The sequence below is a fragment of the Neurospora hispaniola genome (genome assembly GCF_033458365.1).
Source record: "Neurospora hispaniola strain FGSC 10403 chromosome Unknown B0T23scaffold_1, whole genome shotgun sequence".
Lineage (NCBI taxonomy): Eukaryota > Fungi > Ascomycota > Sordariomycetes > Sordariales > Sordariaceae > Neurospora > Neurospora hispaniola.
In genome coordinates, this window is record NW_026944406.1 from 5,049,745 (window position 1) to 5,070,759 (window position 21,015).

The following is a 21,015-nucleotide window of genomic DNA, read 5'->3' on the forward strand; positions in this document are numbered from 1 at the left end:
CTTCGTTCCTTCCTTCCTACTTTCATTCGTCTTCCGTCGTGTTCTTCCCAGTTCAGTCCTTCATCTCCTTTTCCTCGTCTTCGATGATTCCTTTCTTCGTAAATCCATAGTTATAATAAAACGTTACATGCCTTTCGAGGAAAAACCGCCGAGTGTCAAGGCTGACTGCAGGGCAACCTCAAGGTAGAGATACCTAAGGTAGTATTGATGCAGCCGAGGATGGAGAAGGGAGGAAGAAATGACCTAAGGACACACCTGCTTTCGAAACAAGGAAGGGTTACGTGCGCGGTCGTGTACCTGCGTGACCTACCCCCAGACACGTTGGGCAGCACATGGCGGGCGATATGCAAGCCCTGAGGGAGAAATCACACACATTTCAGAAAGGGAGGTTGACCGGTTTCCCGTTATTGCCTGTGTGGTAACGTGAGCATCAACCAGTAGTAATGATGATACGGGACAGCATCAGGCGGCTCTGTTTGGTTGCTTGTGTAAACGTTGTATGGCCTCGGTAGTTTTATTGGACAAGATTAGAAGAATTGATATCCATCATTTTTTGGCCCTCGACTTAGTTTGGTGTGAGGAAGGTCATCACCATCCATCAAAGAAACAGTCGAAAGACGTGGACGATCGGTAGCCTGTCATTCTGTCAACCCCTTCCTTCTGGTCCTCACCTTGTCATTTTTCATTATTCTTTTTCCTTTTGAAGACACGGCGGTTAACAACCATACAATCTTGAATCCCACTCTTAACCGCGAATAGATAGATATCTAATCACATTGGCACATCGTATCGTGAACAAGATCATATCATCTACCTTATACCGGGCCGATATGAACCCCAGGCCGGGGCAGGCCCTGGGGTAACTTGGACCTTCCAAACACCAAGCGACTTCAACCTAAGAGGCTCGCTTAGTTTCTACACAAAAAAAGGAATTCCGAAAAGCGCCTGAAGGAGTAAAATAAGCGAACCGTGACAAGATCCTTCCCGTCTTTCTTCTTTCTTTTCCTCTTCACGAGCCGGACCGTCTTTTGCAAAAGTGAAACATTAGCGAGTCCAATCTGGTGTAAGCACAATGGGAGCGACCCGGTTGTGATCTTCTCTTGGTTAGCGTAGACTCGTACGTGCCGTACAAACCCTGTGTAGCACACGGGTAGAGCTTAAGGATTTGAGATACTGGGCAAGGATCGATGTCATTGATGTGTATCCTTCCTTGAGTGTGATTTCCATGTAGGTACCTAGGTACCTAGTTTTGCTGTCGACAAAGAGTCAGTTGCAACTTGCCAGTCAGCTTGTGGCTTGCAAAGGCTTGTTGGGGTAGTGACCTCCAACTCGTTCGTCCGTCAGGACGCCAAACCTTACTTGCCATTCGGATACCACGGCATGAATCACCACTAGCACTTCCACACTCCTCTTCTTCGCCTCCATCCTTCACTTCAATTGCAACACTGACACATCGCCCGTGGGTGATAGACGAAGCTAAATTGCGGCCCGCGCCTATGTGTCTTGGATCACATAACGGGCCATCATATGTCGTTCTGTCGTTACAGTACCCATCTAGGTAGTCCATGTTGTTGGCCGTTTTCGTTAAAAGTCACAAAATAGAGTGACGTGTCTTAGCGAAAGGAACCCTGACGGAACGGACGGACTCACTACTGTCACCCGAAGCTGCCAATAACAGAACTTGTCCGCAGCGAGCTGGTCACCAATCGAATAGGAAAGCAGTTGGCGATGCTACCTTCTACTTGCTAGTGTACCTAGGGAAGAGAGCGCAGATTCAGGTATAACGGGGTCTGTGTGTTGTCTTCGCGATCGGGATATCGACAAAAGTGGACAGCTGAATGACAGGCAGATCAAACGACTTTGGAGAACTCAGCTGGGGTCTGGTCAATGGCTGAACTTCTAGCCAACTGACTGATCGATGTTGGTTCTTTTTTGTGGGGTGAAATGAACCGACTTGCCAATGCTTTGAATACCTACCTTCTTACCCTGTAATAACTATCAACACTTGTGCTATGCTATATGTCTTGTGAATCTCTTTCTTCCCCCAACGCCATTTTACAGGTATTTTTCATACAGTAGTACCATTCAGGTCCCGCATATTGCCCTAACCAAGCCCTTCAAGACAAACAACCCGGCCCATCTGTCTCCCCAGCTGGGACAATCATCCCCTTGGAGAGACTACGGCAACCAATTCCCGCCTCTTGGGTGGGACTTGGGACTTCTAGTCTCGCTCAATCTTGATGCCCGGCTCGGTTTTGACGTCCTTTTGATTATCCTACATCAGATAGTGAGCCAAGACCGCCTTGGCCTCATCGTTCAGCCTCTCACTGGCATACTTGGTGATCAAACCATTGTGTGCCTTGTCCGATGCCTTCAAGAAGTCTCCAACCCATTGCTGGACATCGGTGATCTCAGGGAACTCGTCCCTCGGAGGTCGCTTGCAGGTGCTGAGCGGAGTGAATCCGATACCAAACCCGATATCATCCACGTCGGCCTCGTTGAGGATCTCGTCACCAGCACCAGCGGAAACCTTGGGAGGGTTCTTGAGAAGCTCGAGGAGGGCGTTGCAGGTGAAGCCCCAGCCCTTCATGTAGCGCTCGGCAAACGCCTTGGACTCGACCAGTGTCTTGCTGTAGGAAATGACGGCAAGCTTACGGTCGCTAGGACGAGCGAACTCGCGAGTGGTGGGAATCACGACTTGGAGATAGAACGGCGTGAAGACGCCGGACTGGATGGTTTCGGCATGCTTGATGAAATAGTCAGTTCCCAGCCCAGCCTCTCCAGAGCGCGCCGAGACCAGATGGTAGAAGCTAGCAACACGAGTCTTGTACGAGTCCGAGGGGTTCTTTTGCAACTTTGTGAAGATAAGAGTAAGGATAGTGCCAAAGTAGGGTTCCAGAACCGATCTTTTTCATGGTTAGCTTACTCGTGGTCCTTGAGAGAGTTTGGGGGACGTTGTGACTTACGCAGGGAACGAGCAAATGACAGACTCGAGGATATCGAAAGCATTCTGGTCCGTCTTCTTTCCATTCAGAAGACTTTGGAAGATGGAAAGAATGGGCTCGAGCTTGTTCTCTTTGACAATCTCCTCAGTAGCCTTGGGGATGATAGCCGCGATAAACTTGGCAAGGGGAGGAATGTTACCCCTAGTCTCCCAGGGACCAGGGGCGAGAACAGCATCGATGAGTGCCTTGAAGTCTCCAGGAATAGAGCCAGATTTGTTGAGATCCAAAAGCTGAGTGAAAATCTGGAACACATAGGGCACGAATTCTGTAACATCCTCATTGAGGATGTAGGTGAATGGCGCCCATAGGCGGGAAAGCAGGTCGACTTGAGGGGCGTTGCTGCAATACCTGACAATTGCACCAATAGCTTCGAAGTGGAAGTAGTAGAACCGAGGGTTACTGGGGTTTTCCTTGATAACATTGGTGATGTTAATGAGGTGATCCAGAATGTTATCGATGTCGCACTCCAAAACACCGTCCTTGATCACGATCAGAACTCTCATGATGCACCTCATGAGGAACTCGTTCTCCTGTAGCTTGGCGGCCGAAGTGTCCTTCTCAACCAAAGCAAACAGATGCTGTAGAAGGTCCTTGGCATACGGCTGAATGTCGGCCCGTGACAAGATATGCTGTCCCTGATCATCGGTGAGGAAGAGGACTCTCTCCAAGGTGGTGGCCGCGTATGTGTAAACGACGTAGTTGGGTGAAGCCAAGTTCTGAATGAGAGGGTTGATAGCGCCACCCCACTGTTCCTTGCTAAGCTGACTCCTGAAGTTGTACAGAAATTTGATGGCGTCGACCTTGGGGATGGGCTCGCCGCCGGTGGCAACCAAGTCGGCCGCAATGTGCTGCTGGAAGAAATCAATAACGTTAACAAAGCTGTTGACGGTCTTGACACCCTGGGCCGCCGTGACAGCTCCCTTGGCGGCGATGGCCAAGAAGAGGTAGACAGCAGTGTCCTTGGCCTTCCAGTCGGTCTTGCCCATCTCCAAGTAGTGGTTAATGTACTTGGACACAACCTGTGTCACAAGGGCCTCAAAATCGTCAAGGAGCTTTCTCAGGAAGTCAGTAGCCGCCTTCCTTCGCGAATCGGTATCTGAACCCTCAAGATCACGACGGATGAACTCGATAGGCTCGTCTTCAAAAAGCTCAATGTCAGACTCCCTGAGTGTCACGTTGGGAAGAATAACCTTCTCAACAATGGTACCCAGGATCTCCTCGTTGTTGAAAATTTGGGCATGGCGGTGGACGGAGGCGACAGCAGTAAGGAAGTGGAGCGCCTTGCTTACAAGGACATCGTACCGCTTCTGGGGGCCAACACTCGACAGGACGTTCCACACGTTACTTGTAAACTCCTGTACGTAGCCGCCGAAGTCGTCGTCGTATTTTGTGACAAAGAGGTGCAGGGCGTCGCAAATATCCGATTTGAGGATCTCGATCGGTGTCGCCTCGTCCTCCTCGTCGTCAAACAGGGGGTTTGCGTAGCTCAGGTATTTGTGAAGGACCATGGTAATGGGCTGTAGGTTCGTCTCGATGATGGGGGGCAAATCCTGGCATGAAAGGTCAAAGAAGATTCTTGTCAAGAGACTCATGGTCTCAAGCCAGCCCTTCAGTGCCTTCTCGTTGGTCCTGTTTGCTTCAATTTGTTGGTCGGCAACGCCCAGCATCTGGATAAAGGAGTCGCCAAAGGTATTGACAACATGGTTGACTTCGATGTTGAGGGCGTTTGAGGAAAACAGCGGACGCCAGCGGGCGAAGATGGAGTGTGCTACTTCCAAGACACCGTTTGTGACCTTGGGGTCAGTGGTGGACAGGCGGCTGACAAGATCCTGGGTCAAGGTATCCCAGCGCTCCCAGAAATCGGAATCGGCAATGATGCTGATGGCTTCTCCGAGCTGGGTCTGTATCGTAGGGGGAGAGGAAATCATGAGACCGACGAGCTCCTGCTTGATGGTGACAACCTCATCCGGGGGTAGCTTGTAGTTGCCCTCCTCGTCAACATAGTTGTGGCGGATGAAGTTCTTGAAAGCGAGGGCGGCGGCAAGGCGAATGTTGCTCGGTTGAGCGTCGTTAGCCACGATGCTAAGGAGGGATAACGAGTATTTGGGCTTCTTTGCCTCTTCCTTCAAGGCGGTCTCGGCTGTGAAGAGGTAAAAGTCAGCAATCAATAAGCCCTTGAAGCCCTGCATCTAGAGCTTCCCTGGGGGCTTTGCGGTGACTGTAGTCGAATCGGGGTGTGTAAGGCTGGCTGCTTACCTTTGCGATGGTGTCGCGCGTCAAGAGTTGCCTGAAGCAGTTGTGCGAGGTGGTCGAGATTGGCTGCCATGGCGGGCGAGCGCTCTGTGTGTGTGTGGTTCGTTGTGGTGGTGGAGGTGGTGGTGGTGGTGTTGTTGTTGTTATGATCTTGTATCGAGGGAGGGAGAGACAGTGAGATAGATGGAGGAGGGACCGTGACGCGGGAACGGCTTGCAGATGCAGAGAGTGGACGTCGGCCTAGAGCAAGAGCAAGTTGTGGCGGTCGCGTGAAGATTCGAGTTTGTGGAAGTCTTGGTTGTGTTGGCGACTTCGTCCGGCGAGGAGATTGGGGTGACTAGGATTGGATGTTTGTTGACTTGGGAGACGGAAGTAGTGAAATCTACGTAGGTACAGAAAACAAACTGAACGTGGAGCGCGACGACCACGACACTTCAGTTGACAAACGTGCAAAGAAGAACTGGTACTGGACCGACCTCCCCGTCTGGGACTGGAACTCAAAAGAAGCCCACGACGTCTTGCAGGTGGGGCTCGTCCCGGTTGCCTGCGCCGGGGGGTGGGACACGCTTGCTACATCAGCGGATTTGCTTTAAGCTTTGGCCAATCAGACGGCCGTATGGAGGTGGGGTCGCGTTGACATTCCCGTCGCTTTCTCAATGAAACTTTGAAGCTTTTATCGCAACCATTTCACTTTCTGGAATTGGGAGGAAAGGTACTTGGTACCTCCCGCTACTGTAGGTTGTTAGAGATGGCGATCTGGAGCTTCAAGAGTCAGTGACATGTTGACTAACATCCGGCTGATCATGACACTTAGTTAGTATGTTGCCCTTCTCAAAAACCACAGGGAGCTACCATCAACTACCTAGTCTACTTGGTACTCGAAGCAACGTGAAAAATGCCGTGAATGCAGACAGACGGGTGATTTCAAACTGTGACATCAGAAAGCAGAAGCTCCCTGAATTGCTAACTTCTCCACATGTACCTTACTGCGTAGAAGTAGCTCAATCGGTAACCTACCTAGGTACCTACAGGTAGGTTTGTTGTATACACAGCACGGACCGTCTTATGGCGCGGCAGACGTTATCTTGGATCTAAAGACGGGGAAGCTTCCGATCAGAAGCTGTTGAAGCCTCCCATGCGCGCTATCAGTGGGGCAGCCAATGACTGAACGTGCGCAAAAAGACTTTCTTCTTTCTTTCGTTCATTGCAACCTAGCAACCCCCGGAAATCCGCCCCAGCTCAATCTACGTTGTAGGTTGTGGTCCCTTCTCCTTTTTTTATTCATTTTTTTTTTTTCTTTCGTTTGACTTTGACTTTGACTTGCACAGTCACTTCAGTTCAGTTTCATCTGAGTAACACTTCAGATTCCATCCAACTCAACATTCTTAATCGCTCACCGACTGGTGACTGGAACAAAAAGACGCAGTCCCGTCGGCAGTCTAGCGACCCAACATCAGGCCGTGGTCAATACCCATTACCTCAGTACCTTACTTACCTCTTGGTAATCTACTACCATCAAGAGTTACTAGTGCCAGCCAAGGTGGAAGCTACCTACCTAGAGGCTAAAAAGGCGGGACTCCAGCTCGCGCTCTTGTTGGGTCATTCAGGTTGTTGCCCACCAAGACATTGTGCAGGTGTTGGGCTTCAAGTGTCATCCATATCACGTCCCGTCAGCCAGCTACAACTGCCCATCATCGTCGTCATCATCGTCAAGCACCCCAGGGTTATCGTCCGTCCGGCGCATGTACACATCGACTCTGGCCTCTGGTACGAACTGCAGCCACGAAGCTTCGACCAACCGCGACCGCCCAAACCGACTCCGTCAACTGCCCGATCGTCCGAACCCTCAAACCAGCTACAGGCAACTCGACCGTGAGCCCCTCGACGGTACTACGTGACGACTGTACTGCGAACACGGTACTGGCCCGACTCGCCCGATTCGGTTCAAGTTTGCCCATCGTTAACAAGGGCTTAGGTTGCGCTCCATCAATCGCACCCCGGCCTTCCATCTGCCTAGCTGCCTAGTAGCTGGCCGTTGAGGTACCCGGCCTGCCCTGCCGTCTCGTTCCATCCTGCCATTGGCACCACTTTATGTACAGGTAGCAGTCGACACCTTGGTAAGGAAACTCTCATGGCACTCCCGTTCGTGTCTCCATCCTTCACGCCCCCTCCTCCGGCAACCTAACCGCATCCCGCCAAAAAGAAAAAAAAAAAAGAGTCACCTCACGCAACACAAGACCGGGGTCTTCCTTTTTTTTCCCCTTCAAGATTCCCTTCCATCTCTTGATCATCTCCCTTCTATCGCACATTATCAATCCCATGCCACCTACATACTATACCTCATCTCCATGTGTCTCTCCCCAACATCCCACATACTACTCCCCCCTTTCCTGCTTCTTGTTGGGGATGTCCACCCTCTTCTACACTACCACAGCCGTACCGGTCACCAGGTCAACACCTCACCATCCATCCCATGGCTTTCTCTTGTTCCGCTCCATCAGTCTTCAGCCCTTCACGTCGGTACCGCTCCGTACATGATTCCACCCCTTGCCACGTACCCTGTCGCTCCCGGACCTGCCTGACCTGCTCGACCTGCATGCGGCTCCTGCAAGTTCCTGCAGGGCTACCGCTCACTAAACCCGCTGCCACTTGTCCCCCGTTCTTGGCGCGCGTCTCCCAACAGCTTCTAGATAAGATCTAGTTTGTTTCTCTGGACTGCACCGAATCGCTCGTTGCCCTCTCCTTCTTCAACCACAACCTCCATGTCCTACCCATCGCTGACATGTTGCGCCGATTAGCTTCTGTAAGGCACACCAACGGCCGCGGGACCCCCGACGACCAGGAGCCCATGTCCCCCTCGCCTGGAGATGATGTTTCCCACCCGGAGACGACCAAGAGTGCATCTGGAGGGCTTGCCAGCGTCTTCAAGGGGTTGGCTGGCGGAAAGCTAACCAAGTCATCACCCCCTCTCCAACCGCCCATGGCCACCATGACGACTGTTGCTTCTCAGCCCTCTCGCGATCGCTTCGATGTCTTGCCCGTCACGCCCGTCTTGCGTGGCCTCCCCCAGGAGCACATGGAGCATTTTGCGCGGTTGAAGACGGGGCAGTTGAACGACCGCATTGCCGGAGCAAATGCTCTTCGCTATGCGATCACCGACTACCCCTTGAATCCCGTAAGCAAAGCCCCAACTTGCTCTGGCGTAAACACCGTTACTAATGTACACGACTAGATTATGGAGGTATGGAATGCCGCAAAGGACCTAATCGATGGTGACAAGCCAGAGAACGCTCGGGTTGCTGGATGGAGGCTGCTGACCGAGTGCGTCAAAGACACGTCTGCCACGGATTTCGAACGGAGAGAATATTTCCGGACTCTGACTGCACAAACCGCCCACCCCGACGACTTCCCTCTGCAGCTGGAAGCATTAGAATATCTCACCAACCGTGGCCGGAACGTCGCGGGCTTCTACTACGACATTTTCCCCTTATTGACTGTGTGGCTTGCCAATACCTTCGATGCTGCCAGACTTGCTAGGAGGGCCAACAAATCGGCCAAGGGAAAGACTCTAGTGACAGTCGAGGACCAAAGTTTCTCGCGCTTATTCGCCCTCATCCGAGATGTTGTCAAGTTCAACTTCAAATACGCCTCGGACGCTGCCGTTGGTCGATTGATGGACAACCTGCTAGAAATATGTAACAGGACAAGCCAAGAAGATGATCTGGCCGCTTGCATCAGCGTCATTGATGCCATGGTCACCTTTGGCTCGGTCCCCAACGGGAAACTGAGAGATTGCATTCAGGTCCTGAGCTCCATCCATTGTTTGGTTCCCAGCCGGCAAAAGGATGCTTGGCATACGCTCTCTAATATTTGCAAGTCGCATCACGGTCAATCCACCGTAAGGATTCTGTTGGACGTATTGCGCAACGCTCCGGCTGCTCCTGACAAAGAAAGGGATAGGGACGTGATCCGGGATATCAGAGGTGCGCTTACCGTCTTGAAGAAGCTCCTTGGGAAATCTGCCGAAAAGGGCTATCCAGGTGTTCCATTGGCGCTGCTAGTTGACGGACTGGCCAACGTCTGCACGAGTAGTTCCTCTAGGGTCTCCACTGAGATCCTGAGGCTGGTCAACTCTCTGTTCGACGATGGCGATGGAATCATCAATCCTCTGATCGCCGAAGAGCACTGGTCGCCAATCTTTTCCGTGGCTGCTCAGTGTGCCGCTAAGAGCGTCCCGGCGGCCCTGAAAGATGTTGATCCGTCGATCCCGCAATCATCCGCTCCGAAAGACGATTCTGAGGGTGGAGATAACATCAATTATCAGCTCAGAACATTCATCAATCGCGTCGAAAAGCTGCTGACGGAAGAGAAAACCGATTTCTTTCAGCGGGAGGAGTGCATGAGATTCCTTGCCGAGGTGCACCACGTCCTGCCGGATTCTGCTGCGGCACTTTTGCTTGATCATCTTAAAGAATTCCGCAGCTGCTATCCATCCGAAGTCGACTGGAAGAAGAACCTTGAGCTTGTCTTGGAAGGCATCTATCTTGATCGGGGTCGCTCTGCGCCGACTCGCATACAGGCTCTTGCGATGGTCATGGAAATTTACGATTTCCTCTGCCTTGTACGGGATCTTGTAGAAGAGGAGAGTATCTTCGATCTCGTCAAACGAGTGCTATCCGGCATGTCCGTGGAGACTGATGCAGTTGTCCTCCAGGAAACTGTCACGTTCATGGTGAGGGTCGCCGAGATAGCTGGAGCAGAGCAGTTTGACTTCATCTTGGACACTTTCAAAAATATAGTCTGCAAAGAGGCGGATGAGCCAACCCCCTCGACAGGCATCCAAAAGTTTAACGGTGCGCAACAGATCTCCAATCAGCCTTCCGAGGTCGGCGGTCAATCGTTACCCAACGTTGTGACGAAAGGGTACGTCCAGATATTCATGAAATCAATGGATGTTGATGCATTGAAAGCGGTCAAAACGTTCAATGCCCTCGTCCATATCGCAGGCTCAACCACCTGTGAAACAGATGCTCGCTTAACGGCGATGAAGCTCTTGTTTCGCCTCAGAGCGGATTTTGAGTATCGCGTTTACGTCACTCCTCATGTCGAAAATGAAAGCATTGCTGCTAGTATTTACAGAACCGATGCGTCGTTTGCGCGTAAGGCAGCCGAAGACGCAGCTCATCCACCCCGTCTTGGAAGGCTAGATCAAGCCGGGTTCCCTCGAACACCGATAAGGGGTGCATCATATACGCCAGGACAGACAATGGAGAGGTCCGGGGCTATCAGACCTTTGCAGCTCCCCAGGCAAATGCCATACCAAGGACAGCGATTGTGGTCCTTGCCCGATCCAGAGGCATTGCCGGAGCTTCCTCGGAGTACGCCAAGCCATCTCCTCTTTTCATATACCGAAGGCGCGGATGGTGAGGCATCGACGAAGGCCTCAAACGCGGTTTTGAAGATGAGTTCTTGGTTGAATATTGTGCTCAATATATTCCACCAGGGATCCGACTGGGAGATTTATAGCTTTATTCTCGCACATTTGCCGGCACAGCTCAGTGATCACCCGATATTCCAGGATGCCATCCCCCAACTACAAGAACTGCGAGGACACATCTGTGAGGTAATCCGGACCAACCGTTTTCAGGAGCCACCACTTGTGTCAGGTCTACGACGTCCAGATGTCGCCAACTGTCTGTTCCACTCGCTCATCATGCTCGTCAGCTACCATCAGCACTTCCAGAAGCTTGATGAGGATGAGATCGTGAGAGCCTTCTTACATGGCATTGCCGACAAGACGGCAAAGACTTGTATACACGGTTTATCAATCTGCTGTTACGAGTTACCCTTATCCGTGAGCAAATCCCTTGACATGATCCTCACACGGATGTCTCAAGTCATCACCCAACCTTTTGTAGCGATGCATTTGCTCGAATTTCTGGCTTGTCTAAGTCGTTTACCTGCTCTTTATTCAAACTTCCGAGATGAAGACTATCGCGTCGTATTTGGCATTTGCTTTCGGTATCTTCAATACGTCCGAGACAAGAAGCATCACGCTCGTAGCACGGCGCACATGAGCGAGCCTTCAACGCCCAACATTATTGTATCCGGTAGTTCGGACTTTCTTGCCCAACAGGCCATTACGGACGACCTTCCTCAGTACGTATACGCGCTTGCGTATCATGTCATTACGTTCTGGTTCTTGGCAGTCAAGATGCCCGATCGTCTTGGCCATATTAGCTGGATTGCCAAAAACTTGTTTACCGACGTCGATGGTAGTGCCAGTAACGAGGAGCAAGCTCAGATTACTCTCGACTTCATGCAGCGTGTGGCATTCTCAGATGCAAGCGATTCGGCGCATGATCCCTTGTTCAACAGGGAGAACTTTGGTGAGATTCAACAAAAACGATGGATTATTGGAAACAGCATCGTCACAGTCAAACAAGCAAAGGAGTCGGGCTGGGCCGAGATCACAAGGCGATACCCTTCAGGAACGTCGTCCTATGCAGTTCGGGTTGAATTCACACCGATGACAGCCCAGCGCACTGCAGAGAGCTCCGACGACGCAGCTTGGGATGGACGTTTTCAAATGGGCACAACTTTGCTCCCCAGCCATGTCTTCCTGCAGCTCTTGGCTCCTATGCCGCAGATGTCTGATCCAGCAGCTCGTCCAGTTCCCTTGCCGGACGAAGAGGCAGTCGATCGGGCTATTCGTTTGTTTGACAGAAACTCGGCCGTCGATGGACACAAGGTTGGAGTGATCTACATCGGTGACGGGCAGACAGATGAGGTTGAGATACTGGCGAATACTATTGGCGGACCTGATTACCACGAATTCCTCGATGGCCTTGGCGTCTTAACGCGGCTTAAGGGCGCGAACTTCAACACCCAGGGACTGGACCGGGAATACGGCACGGACGGCGAATACACGTATTGCTGGCGTGACAGAGTGTCGGAGATCATATTCCATGTGATTACGCAGATGCCTACAGACCTAGAACGCGACCCCCGGTGCACAGCCAAGAAGCGACACATAGGGAACGACTTTGTGAACATCGTTTTCAACGATTCCGGGTTGCCGTTCAAGTTTGACACGTTTCCTTCCCAGTTCAACTACGTGTATATTGTAATCACGCCAACTCCGCGCCACTCGTTTGCTTCGGCAAGACTAATGGCAAAGCAACGGGAGGAAGAGGGCAGGAAAGCCCCAACGCCCTTCTATATGGTGCAGGTCATGAGCCAGCCAGGCTTCCCAGAGATCTCGCCGGCCGCCGAGCCCAAGGTGGTCAGTCTCACAGCACTTCCAACATTTGTTCGCCTGCTCGCACTCAACGCGTCAGTCTTTTCGCAGATCTGGGCCACCAGGGAGGTTGGTGAACACATCTCACCTTGGCGCAACCGACTGCGGGAGATCAACAGACTGCGCGAGCGCTACGGCCCAAAATCAGCTCAGCAGCAGCCAAACCTGTCCCCGCCGCCTAACATGCTTGGCGCAGGCGGCGGCGGACTGGGCTCGTCTGTGGTGACTTCCCCTCTGGCTTCGGGTGGTCAAGGAGGTGGCATAACGCAGCAGTCATTGCTCGGGCAGGATATCGGCGCGTCGAGACCGGTAAACGCTGTGAGGGATAGCTTTACGAGCTTGCGTAGGTCTAGCGTGGCCACCTTCTTTACGAATAACAGCACGGCGGATCCTACGTCACACCGGTCGTCGATGCTGTCAACTACCACGCCTGATACGGAGGTCATGTTCCCGGCTCACGGAGCGGACGCACTGATCGAGTCGGTTGATTTCTCCAAGTGGACTTGATGATCTGGCTGAATGCGGAGAAGGGAAGAAGCAGTGCTTGATGGGGCAAAAACAAGATAACAGACATATAATGGTTAATATTGATTACAAACAGATGGGGGGGGGGGGGGGGGGGGGGAACGGGCAGAACACACAAGATTCGTAAAGCAATGAAAATTTAAGAAGGAAAAGCAGACAAAAGAAATCATAATACAGGTTGGGTGGATTGATTGATTGATTGGATGGGGTATGTATAGACGGAGAGGGTGGCAGTCTGTTTTTGTATGGGAGCGAAACAAAAGCGGAAAAGAAAAAACTTGGTGCGTGTATCCATGGGTGAAGCAAGTTCGAAAGTCTGCATATGGGATCAGGCGGGATTGACTGCAGAGGATTCAAAAATGGAGTAGTGGTATTGAATTGGCTCGCTCTGTTAAAATGCTGGTTGTTGGTAGAAGCCATGTCGGATGAGAGGTGAGGTAGTTTGGGGATAGTCATTACCTAGGAGTAGGCCACCTCTAGGGATCGCCCACTTAGTCGTTAATCACCAAAAGGTGCTGTCTGTTCGTTCTCTGCTCACAGAGAAATTTTTTTGAATGTCGTGAACAGATTGTTGATAGAAGGCATGACTGAAGTGCCGCCACCCTGATTTATTCTGTGTGACTTCCAGATACGCTCGTTGCTGTTCTTCAGAAAGAAGCAACTACACAGTACACATGGCTATTTGCCCAAGACCTGAGATGAGCGGGTGGCAGCTGCTTCTCCCCATCCATTCACGCCCTCGCGCTTAACTTCTCCGCGGATCTATCTTTTCATGTCTTTTACTCTCTCGCTGTCTTCTCAAAAGACTTGATATTCCAACATCTCAAAATACAAAGCCACCACGGTTGCTAGGGGGGCTTGTGTAGCATGCATTGTTCTTTCCAAGAAACTAGGAGTTGCTAGACCTCAAGGCAAGGAAAGCTGATCTTAGGTATCAGTTACTGGATACTACCTAGACAGTCCTCGGTGGCTATCATCGTCTGTTGAAGACGTTATTCAGTTGGGTCCCCCACTGGTCCCGTTGTTCATGCCGAATATAGCCATCTAAGGAATAGTTGACAATTTAAACAAGCTCGCGGTCTATTCCTTGTCAACAAGCTTGGGTTGATTGGAGGAGAATTCTGTCTTTGCTCACTTCAACCACCGACTCCCGAGTGTAGGGATGAGAAGGGGCTGGAAAAAAAAGAGTACATCTAGAACAAAAGTAGAGATAGAGGTAGAAGAGTAAGTAGGTGTACTCGGAATTTTGAAAAACCGGAAGAAGCACCGGGAACAAGATCTTCTTGATTTTGCAAATGGAGGGGAGTCTGCCTTAACATGGACTCGGACAAGCATCGTCCTTCCTCTCTGTCTTTCTCGCATTCACAAGAAAGATGGAAATGAAATCGAAACAACAGATGACAAGAACAAGCCTCGATCTCTTTTTGCCAGAGCATTTTCCTTTTTCTTGGAAACTTCGTCACTTACCGATGAGAATGACTGTGACACTTGATTACAACTAGACAACACACAAAGTGTGTAAAGCACATACCCCAAAACAGAAACAGGAGAAGGAGGAGGAGATCGATCCAATGCAGACACAACAAGTTTGAAGAAGAATGGATAGATAAAATCTCGGAGCATCACCACCAAACGTAGTTAGCTGTCTTCCATCGGATATATGATTGGCCCACTATGTAATCCACCTACAACAACACCCCCTACCCTCTACCTAACGACACTCAGGCCCCCTCCACGATTCAAACCATTGAAAATGTCACAGGGTCCCTGGCACTTGTTCGGTCTGGCCTCGGTTCCTAATCCCCTTCGGTTGTTCGTGTTCGTTCATTGGTGGATCGCTTTGTGTATGTAGGCAAGTCGTCGGGGACCCGGGAGGAGGGGGTGGGGGGAGCACCTATGTAATTCCACCCAAGTAATACGTGTACGGTTTTAGGGCTAGACGGAGTTTAGTGTGTCTCCTTGCTCCCTCGTTGTGTGGTGGTGACCGGCCGGGCGCTTCATCTCATGGAGAAACTTTGCGGTTTGAGATTTTTTTTTAAAAAAAACGCTACCCATGCGGTCTGGTGGGTCAGACCCAAGACTTGGGAAGTGTCTCGAGTCCGTGTTCTAGAAGACGAGGGGTAGGTAGAGCACAAAGTGAATGAGACAGGAGATGGATGAGGTAGTGTAGTTGTATTGCACGCCCGCGGTTCGGTACTACTGTAGGTATTCATGTGAAGTGCCAAGGGGAGGCTGAGAAGTAGGTAGAGAAGGTTATCTTTGCTAGTGTACTTCCCTCCTTTTTCTTTTTATCTTCTTTCGCTTCTCTTTTCTTCCGTGTTTCCAGTTTAGCTGTTAGGCAATGATGGTGCCGGACCTGAGCTAGCTATAGATGGGATTTGTTCCGGCCATTGTTGGTTGGTTCGTTCTCCGTTCCTTCCCTTCATCTTTGTGCTTTATTATACCTGTTCAACATTTCTTGCAAATCGATGTGAGTTTTTAGTGAACTGTGTGGACATGTTCTCGCTCAACTTTCGTTACGAGATCTGATGCAAGATCCGAGGATATGGTGTTCAACACAGTTACCAACCAACAACAACCGTCGATCACATCCGACCTGCGGAATCTGTCACAGGACACATTTCGAAGGGCCCGGAGGTCCGATGGTCCACCGAATGCTGCAAGTCTGGGAAATCTGGGGGATTGTCATTGCCCGTCAGCTCTCCCGTTGCACTTTGTTGATCCTTTTTGATCCTGTCTCTCGCGTGTGTCCTGCTTACACAGTGTAGCCGAACAGGAGTGTTATACCCTATCTCTTTTTTTCTGTGATGTTTGTTTGTGTAACCCCAAATGCTGTGGATCAAGTCGATGGACTGCTGTGGGTTGGCGATGAAAGTTCTCTGGGGTCCTGGAAGCGAGACGACAACTTTCTCATCGAACGTCGCTCAACCTGAATTCTGGTTTTTTTTTTTGGCCATTTTGTTCAAGGTTCTCCCTGGCCAGAGCTCGCCCAACCTCTTTTTTTTCATTCTTCTTCCTTTTTTTTTTTTTTTTTTTTTTTTTTTTTTTTTTTTTTTTGATAGAACTGTTTTTCTTCGACTTGAGCTCTTTGACGTTCAGCTCCACTGCAACAAAAGGTTCCTGCGCCGTCAGTGCACTACATACCTCCGAAATTGGTTACCCACTTCACCACTGAGGCTCCGTGTGTTTGTTACTGAAATGTCTTGTCCCGCCGGTTAGGCAGCGTAGTGCAGTGACGGAATCATGGAATGCCCCCATTCAGAGGCTATCCGGATCCACCAAGCGACGCCGGAACGCTTCGCCGTAAGCGCCCTGCGGGGCCGTAATGGACCCCGTAACATCCACCTACATAGCTGAGAACTTGGCGAGATCCCGTTTCCGCTCGAGCAAGTCGACCCTAGACAAAATTACGGCGTTGCAGTGTTTACGGGGTAGAAAGTGGGATCCTAGTATTGGGCACCGAGGAGTCACATTTCTTATTCGTCTGACGGAATGGAGTGGATGAACGAAGACTGGGGAACCAAGCTTGAAGAAATTTTGTAGGCATCTGGCCGGAGATGATCAGGGAAACTCAAGCAGGATGAGTGATGGGTGATGGGTGATGAAGAATGGTCGTGGGTAAGGGGAACCACATCTCTCTCGCTCGGCTTGGGGTCGTACCAAGGCATGGTTCCTCATTACATTAAGCAATCTTGCATCGACTTATCGACCAGCTGGAATGAGTTTAGACTGGATGACTTGGCGAGGGTGATTGCAATGTTTGACGCAGAAATCGTACGTTTGAACACTTGGCCCCAGCATCATTAGAGTTGCTGAAGAAGATTCTTTGAGCCTTCCAATTCTAGGTACCTTATTATGAAGCCGAGATTTCAAGTACCGTGGGAGATGTGCAATGGGTTCAGATCCTAGAACTGAGCAAGGGGGGCTGAAGACGTTTGTCGCATAACTCGTACGTTTGAATGCTTGACACGCAAATGGGGTTGATGTCGGAAGGTTTCTGGGTCCTATTGATCCTGCGTTAAATGAAGTCGGAATTCCAAGTGGGTGGCGTCTTTTCGTTGAGTTGAGGACCATCACACATGGGTATCGTATCCGTAGTTGAGACGTTGGATGCAAAAATCGTACGTTTGAGCTGTTGGCCATCATGGGTATTGTATTGTTGAGACAAAGAAGGTGGGGGAGAAGAGGTCCTGGCGGTGGAGGTAAGCCGAAACAGAACTTGGGGACATCGAAAACCTAATACAAAATAGACGCAAGGGGTAGCGAGCCCAGTCTCGATCGTGGGGTGATGGATAGATGGATAATATGTATGGTTATTGTTGATTATCTTGACAAAAAAAAAGGAAAATTGGTATCACTGGCTGCTCCAACGCACACCCTTAATCATCCCAAACATTCATGCTCATCAAATTCCCTGAACATCGTTCGTTGGTATACACAAACCCCCTAATACGTGTACATACACATTTTCGAACATTAACATATGAAAAAAAATCGTCGTCGTATCGTTTTCGCTGCTCGGAAATTTGTGATTTATGGTGTTGGCGTATTCGCGGAAAAGAACCCAATCGTTTATTCTCGCGAAATAACCACATCGGTCCTCTTCGTAATACCGCCATCCAGAATAAACTCGGTGCTGTTATTGGCGTCCTTGCTCGTATGGCCCTCGACGCTTCCGAGTTCCATGTCGTTTATGCTGTCCAACTTCTCGCACCCCTTGCTCTTGCCCGTCCTCCACGTCTGAAGGGCGTAGCGCGATCCGACCTCCTTCGGATATCCTGTTCCACGGGTTCGGCTCCCGGTATTGCCGGCTCGCGATCTCTCGTTGAAGTACTTGATTAAGGGCGCAAGAGTCGGGACGTTTGTGACGATGATGCCGAGGTTGTTTTCAACTGTCGACCACATAATCAAAGGAGCGGAGTCGATGGGGTTTACGAGGCGCTTGACCGTCTGGATGCGGATAATCTGGATAATGGTGATGAAGAGGCCGAGTCCGAACATTCCGAGTAGAACGACCTTTTTCCGCGTCTGAATTTGAGATTTGAGAAGAACCGGGAATGGGAGGAGCATACTGCAACGCCGACAGGTCAGCGTGCGATGAGAAATAGCTGCGGGATTTCCACTTACGCAGTAACATCGAAAACGATCGTTAGCGACGCCATGCTCGTATAAAAAGGCACTCCTTTGAGACATTTGCCGGGGATGCTATAATCCCATTGTTTTGCGGCGGGTTGGCAGAGATTCAGCTGCACCAGCAAGAATGACAGATGAAAGAGGAAGCAAGAGACAATGACGCCCAGAGTCATGTACCTGTAACCGCCCTTGGGAATAAAACGAAGGTATGAGGTGAGCAAGGCGAGCTTGAAGCCGAATATACTCGAGATATAACTGTGTTGAGGGTCAGCACTCCTGGGAGATCAGGTATAAGTTGGAAAAATGGGTTAGAACTAACAAAGGGGCGCCGATATATTGAAGCTGCGAGTCAAGATTGTTAGCAGCCAGGCTTCCGTCCGATGTCAACAAAGATATGCACTTACGATATTGAAATTGTACATGTTTTGCGATGGGAAATCTGCCATATCTACCAATCCCAAGCCCCATCTTGTCTCTGTGTTCACTTGTTAGGGCCAGAGGGATAAATCTTGGTAGTTTTCAAAGTTACTCACGAACGATTGTCACGACCGCAAAACCAGCCGCCGCGACCCATGTGATGATGATAACCCAGTCATCGAACCCGATAGCCTTGAGAATCAAGGCTCGGACGTAGGTTCGCAAACAAACAGTGATGAAGGAGAGAACCGTAAGGGCGATGGCAACGCCCGTGATCTGGTGGCCCATGGTAGGCGCATCGGGATCTGTGGTGTTGTAGGTCCAAGCCATCTTGGCGGAACGACGGCGGGTTCACGACAACGCCGCACGGGAACCGGGAGTGAGATGTGGACCAGAAAGCGAGGAGAACAGGAGTATAAATCGAATGCTGCTCTGTGCGTGCGTGGTCGAATGCACGTAACCAGACTTTTTAGTGAGGGTGGAGAAGGTGCCGCTCCCGTCAACCGAGATCTGATGTCGATCACCGTGGTTTTGCGCCTCCCAATTGAGACTGATGATGAGGATCGGAGAGGTGGGCGAGGATCAACCTCATCAAGGGCCCGGCCGTGAATATACAATTCTGGATGCCTTTTCAGAAGGTTAACATGGTTGATCATGTAAGTGGGCAGTGTCACTACATAAGGAATTTGGCGTTCATCGCCAAGCCACGACCGAGATCTCTTGAAGCTCAGTGTTCCCAGTCTCCGCTGCCCTAATCCACCGAGGGCAGGCCAGGGGTCGGTCCTCCAACAGTTCCAGAAGAAGCAGGTGTTAATTGCTAACAAGATGAGCGAAGGGGGGGAAGAGGATTCTGGGCCGACGTAAATCATCAAAGAGGGTCTACATGTAACATCACACGCAGCAACTCCAGCGTGAAGCGAAAGAACAGCGCGCGGGGAGAACTAGCCTTGTATCAGTGCGTTGCGTTGGCTTATACAGGATGATAATGGCTAAGGTTGAGACCCGTACGGGAGGTCTGTTTTCAGGCTGCTGTGCCGGACCTGGCATCAACTTGGCTAGGTGCGGCGGAGATGGACAGAAGAGTCTAGCAGAAGATTGACCTTCCGTATGGCGTAACACTTGCGGGCTGCACGTGCGTGTTGTGGTGTAGTGTACACGAGATGGGCTTGGTGGTGGGTTGGTGATGATGAGAAATTGCTGCTATGAATGACAACTTGTGCGCCTGCGCTCCGCTCCCGCCGGTGTTCATCTGTAGGCTCGGGCGAGACAAGACAGTGGTGAAGAAGGAGCAGCGGCCCCAAGGAGTTCTAGCGTGAGATGGTTCCAAATCAGTGCCCGATATGGCCTAGAACGGCGGCCTTCGGTCATAGTCACTGTCCTATCATAGCCTATTATATAGCATATGTGCTGCCACGGGGACCGTCGGGATCCATCATGATACGCAGCCAAGCACGGGTTCCTTTGCCCAGAAACTCCGGCGAAGTCGATGAAGTGCAAAATATCTTGATATTTGCGCTTTTGACGTGGATCTTCCTTGTTGGGATGTAGACTACCACGGCCAAGTCGGCTCCAACCAAGTTGGAACGAATTTTGCAGTACAATACGAGCTCAATCACCGAGTCATTTGTGTGTTTCCATCCCACTTTCGACCCTGTTGAGCTGAATATAAGACGTAAAAGTCCATGTTTTCTAAGCTTGACAGCCATACGATTGCTGTAAGTGCAGAAATCAAAGCGGAAGACACACAGGTTGTCAGAGAGGGGGAGAAAAAAATAGAAAAAAATAAACCACGCTAAATAGAGACACCAAAGAGGAAGAATCCCCGAAGTCACTGAGACAGTAGTATAGGTTGGAAGGCCATAGCACATGACATCCCTCGCCATTCCGACAGACACTTCATGACTGGTGATGAAGCCAGGAGAATGATGAGTTTGAAAGTGGGAAAAAGGGTCGAGCAGCAGCCGAGGCTATTCCATGATGTGGTGTAGAGAGCTGGAACAGTCCCTTGTCGAGGCCTGTGATAGAATGGCGTAGCGATTTTCCTGACCAAGACCCAAGATTATGCAGTGACCCACACAAGGGGATATTAAGTAACGCAGGCCAATGCGAAGTGAAGGACCTAACGGATTCGGCTAGGTCATGTCGTGATGGGTGAACACTGGAGAAAAAAAAAAAAAAAAAAAAAAGTCTTCACTGAAAGTCTGCCATTCGGGGTCCACGCCATGAGCTAGACCTTTTTCAAGAAGTCGAGCCGAGGATGAAGAGGAGGTGGTAAAGAAGGACAGGAAAAGAGAGAAGAGAAAAAGGAGGACACGGGGATAAGTCGCAAAGTATGTATGTCTCAATCGGCGATCCTGGGCGGACTGGAAGCTGCCAATAGTC

General features: G+C 50.6%; 4 protein-coding genes across 4 annotated transcripts; 2 read left to right on the plus strand and 2 right to left on the minus strand.

Annotated features, from left to right (window-relative positions):
* Positions 1–2,275: 2,275 nt before the first annotated feature.
* B0T23DRAFT_435419 (putative mportin-alpha export receptor) lies at positions 2,276–5,774 on the minus strand (the record flags this gene model as incomplete). Its single annotated transcript, XM_062840530.1, has 3 exons — positions 5,262–5,774; positions 2,967–5,145; positions 2,276–2,906 (listed from the first exon to the last, which is right to left on the minus strand). The coding sequence occupies exons 1-3, from the start codon at positions 5,329–5,331 to the stop codon at positions 2,276–2,278; spliced, it is 2,880 nt and encodes a 959-aa protein (XP_062697650.1). The 5' UTR covers positions 5,332–5,774.
* Positions 5,775–6,418: 644 nt separating this feature from the next.
* Positions 6,419–7,134, plus strand: B0T23DRAFT_392550 (uncharacterized protein; the record flags this gene model as incomplete). The annotated part of the gene is made up of 2 exons (XM_062838016.1): positions 6,419–6,509; positions 6,587–7,134. The coding sequence occupies 2 exons, from the start codon at positions 6,419–6,421 to the stop codon at positions 7,132–7,134; spliced, it is 639 nt and encodes a 212-aa protein (XP_062697651.1).
* A 763-nt stretch (positions 7,135–7,897) lies between these two features.
* B0T23DRAFT_435421 (uncharacterized protein) lies at positions 7,898–13,065 on the plus strand (the record flags this gene model as incomplete). The annotated part of the gene is made up of 2 exons (XM_062840531.1): positions 7,898–8,433; positions 8,491–13,065. The coding sequence occupies exons 1-2, from the start codon at positions 8,041–8,043 to the stop codon at positions 13,063–13,065; spliced, it is 4,968 nt and encodes a 1,655-aa protein (XP_062697652.1). The 5' UTR covers positions 7,898–8,040.
* Positions 13,066–17,655: 4,590 nt separating this feature from the next.
* Positions 17,656–18,963, minus strand: B0T23DRAFT_305894 (uncharacterized protein; the record flags this gene model as incomplete). The annotated part of the gene is made up of 5 exons (XM_062834340.1): positions 17,656–18,154; positions 18,211–18,471; positions 18,536–18,558; positions 18,621–18,691; positions 18,750–18,963. The coding sequence occupies 5 exons, from the start codon at positions 18,961–18,963 to the stop codon at positions 17,656–17,658; spliced, it is 1,068 nt and encodes a 355-aa protein (XP_062697653.1).
* Between the last annotated feature and the right edge of the window lie 2,052 nt (positions 18,964–21,015).